This window comes from Rhinoraja longicauda, chromosome 29, assembly GCF_053455715.1.
Source record: "Rhinoraja longicauda isolate Sanriku21f chromosome 29, sRhiLon1.1, whole genome shotgun sequence".
In the NCBI taxonomy this organism is placed as follows: Eukaryota; Metazoa; Chordata; class Chondrichthyes; order Rajiformes; family Arhynchobatidae; genus Rhinoraja; species Rhinoraja longicauda.
Window position 1 is genome coordinate 20,078,304 of NC_135981.1, and position 8,686 is coordinate 20,086,989.

The 8,686-nt window shown below is 42.0% G+C and overlaps 1 protein-coding gene across 3 annotated transcripts in view; it reads left to right on the forward strand.

Annotated features, from left to right (window-relative positions):
* Positions 1 to 8,365, forward strand: part of samd14 (sterile alpha motif domain containing 14) — a 128,159-nt gene extending 119,794 nt beyond the window's left edge. For all 3 annotated transcript variants that reach the window (XM_078424589.1, XM_078424591.1, XM_078424590.1), the window contains one exon: positions 1,433 to 8,365. In XM_078424589.1, the coding sequence (XP_078280715.1) occupies positions 1,433 to 1,594 (162 nt within the window). In that variant the 3' untranslated portion in view covers positions 1,595 to 8,365. The remainder of the gene's footprint in view (positions 1 to 1,432) is intronic.
* Positions 8,366 to 8,686: the final 321 nt, after the last annotated feature.

Below are 8,686 nucleotides of genomic sequence, written 5' to 3' on the forward strand. Positions count from 1 at the left end.
AGAACTGTTCTTACAGACCTGTCGTTACAAACTTTCTGCTGCAAGTAAGAATTTAATTGTTCCATTTTCGGTACTTTTGCCAATTAAACACGCTTGACTCTTTCACTCTTGTTTAGTTCAGTTTAGTTTAGAGATACAGCGCAGAAACAGGCCCTTTGGCCCACCGAGCGGACATCGACCAGCATTCCCCACACACTAACACTATCCTACACACTAGAGATAATTTACATTTATACCAAGCCAATTAACCTACAAACCTGTACGTCTTTGGAGTGTGGGCGAAAACCAAGGATCTCGGAGAAAACCCACGCAGGTCACGGGGAGCGTGCAGTCTGGGTTGGGTCTGAATTGGGAGGTCTGGAACCGGAGCTGGAAACCCCGAGGCAGAAGATGGAGGCGCAGGCAAGTCCCAAGAAAGCAGATGTGCGGTGGTAGCGAGTCTGTGTTCACAAAATGCTGGAGTAACTCAGCAGGTCAGGCAGCATCTCAGGAGAGAAGAAGGAATGGGTGACGTTTCGGTGTGGAGACCCTTCTTCAGACTGGATCAGTCTGAAGAAGGGTCTCGACACCGAAACGTCACCCATTCCTTCTCTCCTGAGATGCTGCCTGAACTGCTGAGTTACTCCAGCATTTTGTGAAACAGGTCACGGGGAGAACGCACAAACTCCGAACAGACAGCACCTGTAGTCAGGATCGAACCCGGGTCTCTGGCGCTGTAGGGCAGCAACTCTACTGCTACGCCACCATGCTGCCCGTCTGGATAGTAGTCTGTCTGATATTTGTAAGGTAATAACTACTGTAAACATTGCCTTCATTAGAGTTGCCCACTTGAGGAAGTGATCTCACTGTGTTGAGTGCATTGTATTATCATATTGTAAGCACATATAATGGGGACAGAAATTGTGCATCGACCTTGCCATAAGTCTGAAAGGCATGAGGTGCAACAAGTATTTGGAGAATGTTAAACTCTTCAATGCAGGTGGAGGTGATTAAAGGAGCACCATACTGAAATAAAAAACATAGCAAACAGAAAGCCCAGGGTATAACTAGACTATTAATTCTAACAATATCAACATGAAGGTGAAAAATATGAATTACATTCAAAATAACAACTTATTATGCAAAGGTTATAAATGTTTAGGATAAGAATTTAAAGAATCTCTGAAATAAATAACTTTAATCCCTTTAGCTAGTCGTATTGAGTAGTTTTATTCTGGGGCATTATAGCAAAGGGGATTAGAGCTTTGTAAAATACATTTAGATGTTATGGTGAAATAGTTATGGTAATGGAAGGATTAGTTGCAAGGCTTTCAGTTCATCTGTGGCTTTGCTGTATAGTCCACGGCTTTATGGGACTTAAAGGCCTGCGATAATTCAAAAGATCATGACATGGCAGAGATTGTTTTGAGGATTATTTTGTTTCCCTGCGCAGGCTTTGGGGGTCATCAACTCACAGGATCGGGCCACTATCAAAAGGAAAATCAAAGATATGAACACAGCAGTTGAAAGAGAAAGGAAAGCCTCAGAAAAGCTGGAAAAACAGAAGGAGAAACAAAAGAAGAAAGAACAGGAAATACTGCAGAAAAAAAGTTAAGGAAGGTTCAATGACCAGTGAAAGGGCAACGAAACCTGTCTGCTGTTCTTCAGAGATTAACGTCAGCAACAGGAAGCAATGCAAGGAGTGGAGGGGTTAAACTGGACATTGCAAGACAGGTCTGTTTGTGGGATCAATGAAGTTCTTGAACTTCGCTCATGGACAGTTCAGGTCTGTAATGGTGACTTCCGGTCTTAAAAACAAGTAATATTTCACAATGCAGGTAGATATTTCTTTAGGTCTCAGTGGCTTACTGTGAAAAAACGTTCTGCATTTAATAATCAGCAAATTCATCCTGAATCAGTTGTAGCGGAAGAATATTACACCTGGATAATCCATTAAAACAAAAATTGGATGGTGACTGTTTAAGAATAAAATCTTCCTGATTATTTTTTACATCACTAGTGAAAGTAATACCGAATGCATCTCTGCACATGCGTAGTGAGACAATGTGTAAATGAAACAACTAGGTTTTGCTTTATCTTTGGATTGTTGAAAATTATCTTCCAATAATTAAATCAGAAGGATAAAAGGGTGAATTTGGGATCACGCCTGCATTTGAAATATTACAAGCACTTGCACACAGATTTCTCAAACTTATTTTGTTCCACGATCTAGGTGATGAAGAGTTCAGAGTCCTGGAGTGAGTTTGCAAGCCATGGTGCTGTGAGGGCAGAAGAACATTGAATAAATGTATGGATGCTGTAAATGTGAAATGTGAAATGGGCCAAGATTGAGTAAAGAGACTAGATAATGGGATGGACTTGATAACTTGCCATGTGTGAGTAATGTCTTCTTGTAATAAACTGTCAGAGAGTGCATGAGAGATTCAAATGGTAACAATACCAGGGAAGATCCTATTATCTTCTCAGTCTGGGCATGCAGTTGCACATTATATTCAGGACTTGTAAATGAGCTTGTTGTTCGAAGATTGAAATTAATCCAAAGATCTCGGGACTGATGAACATTGTTCATGCTGATTTAATAATAGCACCAGTTATGTGACCTTAAAACAAAGCGTTTTTCTAGCTTACATTTTGAAAAAAGTAAAAGCCGAAAAGCAGGTGAAAGAGGTGTTGCTGGGGGTGGATATGTTTTTGCATGTTGCAAATATAGTCACTGAATCTAACATTTGGTCGGCCATGCCAAATATCACAGTTCTGATTTAAAGTGTATTAACTGTATTGAACATTCTGAAACATTAGCTCGCGAAAGGCAATTGCAGAATAATTTGGAAGTGGCCCTAATTTTTGTTTCGCAGAATTAAAAGAAAGGTGAAAGAGTTTATTTTTAATGGAGGCTCTCTGCAATTGCAATTGAGTTAAATGACCACTGATGACCATTTGTTTGCTCACACATCTGACCATTATCTTCTACTCTTGCTATGCATACTGGAAATAAATCCTCAGAGCATGCTGACATAACTACAAAGTACATAAATTGCAGATCGATGGCTATTTGGTGGAATGATATTAATACGGCTACAAAGAAGCACAAGTATTTCAAAATAACCCCAACTCCCCCCCCCCCCCCCCCCCCCCCCCCACCACCAACCAAGGTAGGAATGTGCTACAGGAAGAAAATCACATTAGTCACCTTCACACTGGTGTTAGAAGCTAGAGTCTGCCAAAAAGCGAAGAATAGATCAAAGCACTCAAGAAGGGATTTAGCTGGGATGAATTATTTGAAGCTTTCACTTCTTTGGACAGGTAAAGATTTGTTTAAGCTTTAGATTGGTTATTAAACCCAATCATCAGAGAACAGAAGTACTTGCTTTATAAAATACACATTCAAGGAATTATGTGTATTATAATATGACGGAGTTGATATAGATGTAAAAGTCATTTGAATTTCACAGTGTCTGGGAGTTAAGACAAGTTAGGAGACCATTAGGATATTGGGAAAGATAGTTATGTGTATAAATTCTGACATAAAGTACAACGGATCTGTAAATTATTGATGATCTCTGTGGCTGGTGGAAATAATTATCAGGTGGCTCAGACATGCAAAAGTAAATGGAGCGACTATGTTAAATGATGTTGGCCTTGAAGGTGATAGTGTCATTGGGGCTGAGGCTAAAGAAGATGCATCCAAGGCATCCTTTGAATAAAAACCGTCAGTTTGCAGGCAGGTGAAAAGCTGAGGAGGTACTGTGTGAGTAGCTGATCATGAAAGGACTTGACAGCCAAATGTTGGCAAAATGTTATTTGGACCTTTGCTTTGTTTCTAAAATTTTACATCCCTATCATTGTTTAGAACTATTTAACAGTGGAGTTAATACTTTTATAACCCAGAGAATAACAATTACTATATTACGAAGCTTATTTTAACAGGAACGATTTATGTGTTCAAGAACTGTTTGAATGTGTTACCACAGCTAGTAAACACGGTGTGGTTGTGTCGGGTGAAATGAAGTCCTTGGGTGCTGGAATGCTGTGGCAAACGTACTGAATAAGTTGTTCTCAGGTCCCTGCAAAGAAACAAAATCACTTGCTCCAGTTGGAGTCCACAACCTGTTTATAATTGAGAGGTAAAGAAGATTTACGGTATGCTTCCATTCATCGGTTGGGACTTTGAGTATAAGTGTCAGGAAGAGATGTTGTGGCTTTATAGGATTTTGGTTGGACCACACTTGGAGTGCTCTGTGCAATTGTCTGGTTGTCCCATTACAGGATGTGGAGGCTTTGGAAAGGGTGCAGAAGACCAGATTACCAGATTAGAGGTTCTTACCTATAAGGAGAGGATGGACAAACTAGACCTGATTGAAATACATAAAGTGATGATGAGAGGTATAGATAGGGTAGACAGCCAGAACCTTTTTTACCAGGGTGGAAATGTCAGAGTCTGGAGGGCATAGATTTAAGGTGAGATGAGTAAAATTTAAAGAAGATGCACGGGTCAAGTTTTTTACACAGAGAGCGGTGGATGTCTGGAATGCACTGCCTGGGGTGGTGATGGAGGCAGGTGCAATAGTGTTTTTAACAGACTTTTACATAGGCACATGGATTTGCTGGGGATGGGGTGATGTGGATCACATGCAGGCAAAGGGGATCAGTTTAACCTGGCATCTTGTTCAGCACAAACATCATCACTCTATGTTTCATGTTGAGATTTATTACAGGTCATAGTTATATTAAACAGGCCAGAGTTTTCTGCTCCACATGAAGACAGGGTTTGGGGTCAGGTAAAGCAACAGATCGCTGTGTCGTTGCAATTGCACAGTTTGTACATAAATTGAGTAGAACGTTTTGCAAGGCACTTTAAAAAGCTGCAACAGCCTTTAAAATGACCCGTTAAACACAGTCCTTTAGCCATGCTCCTTACGGTAATTGTAAGCTATGTCGTAAAATACTCAGCCTTGCCTGACATTCATTTTTAACAAATTGACTTTAGCCTGTCTAATGAACTGCTTAATGGTCAAACTAAGAACCTTGCATTAGGAGCTTGGGACTGGATTTGTACTTTAATAAACGACCGTTTAATGGGAAGCAAAACCGTCAAGAAGCAACAAAACAAAGTGCCATTTCTTCTTTCTCATATTTTTTTTGGTGTAAGCTTTAAACAGCAGCATTGTCTTAACCCTTGCCTTGACCAACAGTGATTATGCAACTTAAGTTGAAATTCAATGCAGCTTATTTTTTTTAGATGAATATCTTCCTTTTGATTAAATCTGTTCAGTGCAACCTTTTTACTTTTGCTCACTCCTACATTAATTGCACTGTATACTTGGGCATGCTTCCACAGAACAAGCAGACGTGATTGGTTACTGTATTCTGACGCAGTGGCAGGCAGTTCATTATAGAAAACTGATCGCCACTTTGTAACAGTGAAAGAATTTACCACAAAAGCTCAGGGTTATTGAATTGTGGTAAACGTGGTCTGTCAGACATTTACTTGAATAGTAGGCTTCATCCTCTCTTTGCTTACTCCAACACCCCTATCTATAACTGATCTTTTTTTCGCCATTGACCAAACTCTCCAAAGAAAAGGAAAACGGAAGTCCGATTGAAGTTGGCGGCACAGTGACGAAGCTGATAGAGCTGCTGCTTCACAGCGCCAGAGACCCGGGTTCGATCCTGACCTCGGGCGCTCTCTGTGTGGAGTTTGCACATTCTCCCTGTAGGTTTCCTCTGGGTGCTCCGGCCTGCAGCCACATCAAACCTGTGCAGGTTTGTAGGTTAATTGGCCTCTGCAAAAATTGCCCCGAGTGTGTAAGGAGTGGATGCGAAAGTTGGATAACATAGAACTAGTGTGAATGGATGATCGATGGATGGCATGGACTCGGTGGGAACAAGGCCTGTGTTTCCATTGCTGTATCTCCAATAATAATAATAATCACCCATTTTTCCAGTAATTCACCCTTTCTTCTCAAATAAATGGATCTTTTTCAAGCTGGAAGGATGTGAATAGTGAAGAACCCCAGAGACTGGGTCTTGGCCCACCAATGTTTATAGTTACATCAAGGATTTGGAGGTGGGAATGATTTCTGAGGTTTCCAAGTTGGCAGGAAAATAGGTGGAAGGGCATGTTGTGATTTGGAAACTTTGATTCAGCAACGTGATTTGACAGCTGGAGAGATTGGGTGAAAAGAAGTTTAACGTGGGGAAGTGTGAGGTAATGAATCAAATGAGGTAAGAGGAATCAAAACTGGATCATTATCTAAATGGAGAGAAATTGAAAACGAGTGGAGTTCAGAAGGATCCAGGAGATACAACGCATGCAGAGCAAAAAGTGATTCCAATGAGTCATTAAGAAGGAAAACAGCGTGTTAACTTATTTTGTGAAGGGGTTGGAGTTTACGAATTGGGAGGTTTTGCTATAGTTGTGCAGGGTGTTGGCAAGGCTAACTCTGGAATACTGCACACAGTTTTAGTCCCCTTACCTAAAAGGATAGAGTAACATTGGAGGCAGTTCGAAGGAGATTCACCAGGCTAATTCCTAAGATGAGAGTGTTGTCCATTCAGGAGAGATAAGATAGTTTGGGTCTATATTCTGTGGGACTTAGAAGAATAGCAGTTTATTTAATGATAGTGGGGTCAGGGGGTATGGGGAGAGGGCAGGAATGGGATACTGATTGTGAATGATCAGCCATGATCACATTGAATGGTGGTGCCGGCTCGAAGGGCTGAATGGCCTACTCCAGCACCTATTGTCTATTGTCTATTTTACTCAGATATATAAGATCCTAGGGGGTGTGACAGGGTAGGTACTGAGATGCTTTCTCTGATGGGAGATTAACAAACAAGGGGACCTAGCTGGAAAATAAGGTGAAAATAAGACTGAGGAGTGCAGAAAGCTCTTCTCTCAGAGGGCAGTCCATCTCTGCCCCTAAGAGTGGAGGGGGCCAGATCATTAGATATATATAAGGTGGAGATAGAAACATTGTTGAAAGATTGAGGAATTGAGGCTCACGGGAACTGGCAGAGGAGGAGTTGATGCCAGCATAGATCAGCCATATTGTTGGGCTTGGGGCAGGCCTGACACACTTGGGGCCTGCTCCTCCCTCTATTTTCTTCCGTTCTTGTGGTCCTGTATCTCGTGTTCCTTTATTCCCAAAGCCGTAATCCTAAGGGGAACACCATTGTTTCTCCTTCACTCCCCCCCCCCCCCCCCTCCCCATCTCTATCTGACTCCATCACCTCAAACATCCCAATAACTTGTCTTATGCATTGAATAATCTTTGTCCTTGGTGAAAATCCCTCATGCAACAAGTCTTCTTCTGAACAAAATGAATCGTTTTTAACATCCAAAGAGAGTCTTTTTGTTTTTTTATTGGTCTGAAGAGACTGTGATATCCAACTGGGGAGATGAGCAAGTTCAGGTATAGCTTTAACATTTACACTGAAGGTGCAATATACTGAATGAGACGAACAGGATTTAGGTATTTTGGGCAAGAACATCAGCTTGTAGGAAACAATTACAGATGTAACTGCTGATACAAGTGGAATTCGCTCTGGAATGTTGCTAATTCTGAATGTTTGATTCTTATTGTAGAAGAGACAGACTTTAACTGACAGCACTTAATCTGTTCACTCAGATTAAGCATACTGTACAAAAAACACAGCCGATTCACTGCATGGACTTTAGTATCCAACAAATACAGATGACACTCTCCCCCTCTTACAGTCTCCCCCTCTTAGTAATTTCACAGCCTGGCTATGTGTGTACAAACACCATCATCTATTTCAGCACCTTGCTGATGTTTTGAGTGTAGAAATGTATATGATCCTTTCAAAATGATAAATGTACGGGTATTGGTTGCGACTGATCTTATGCTAGCAAATGTTATATAGATGTTAATATTGCTTTAAGCCACAGATGGACATTTGATCACTGGATTTTAATTGGTAAACAAAGGAGATGACTTAAAAATTACCACTCACAGTTCAAACTTAAAAGTGTTTTGAATTACCCTTTTTTGTCCAAAGTTAAATAAAAATGGCATAATGGTGACTGTTTTTGTAATGCAAAGAGTTTATTTGCGAATGGATTTAATGTATGGTGTTTATGTTAAATTGAATTGCTTTACTGATGAAATTTTATTTATTGAAGTTTCAGTGTTATATAAAACCTAAGATACCTTGTTTCACTTATCAATCAACATATGTTTGATCATGTTTTTGTTTTTATGGAATTACTAGACCAAGTGGACCCGTTGGGCCCAAACCACTCCTGGATTGGTGCAGCCCCCTCTCCTGCCCCACTCCCCCCTCCCTACCTCCCTCCCCCTCTAACCCTCCCCTCCCCTTCGCCTCCCTCCCCATCCTTCCCCCCTCCTCCTTCCCTCTAGGATTGCTTCTCCTCCATTGGTGCAGCACCCTCTCCTCCCCCACTCCCCTCTCAGCTCTCCCAACCCCTCCTTCCCCCCTCTCCCCCATCCCTCCCCCTCGACCCCCTCCCCCTCCCTCTCCCCCCTCCCCCCTCTCCCTCTCCCCTCTACCCCCTCCGCCCTAGGGTTGCCTCTCCTGCATTCGTGCAGCACCCTCTCCTCCCCCACTCCCTCCTTCCCCACTCCCCCCTCCCCTTGCCACTCCTCCTTCCCCTCCCCCTTCCCTCTCCTTCCCCCTCCCCCCCCTCCCCCCTCCCCTCCCC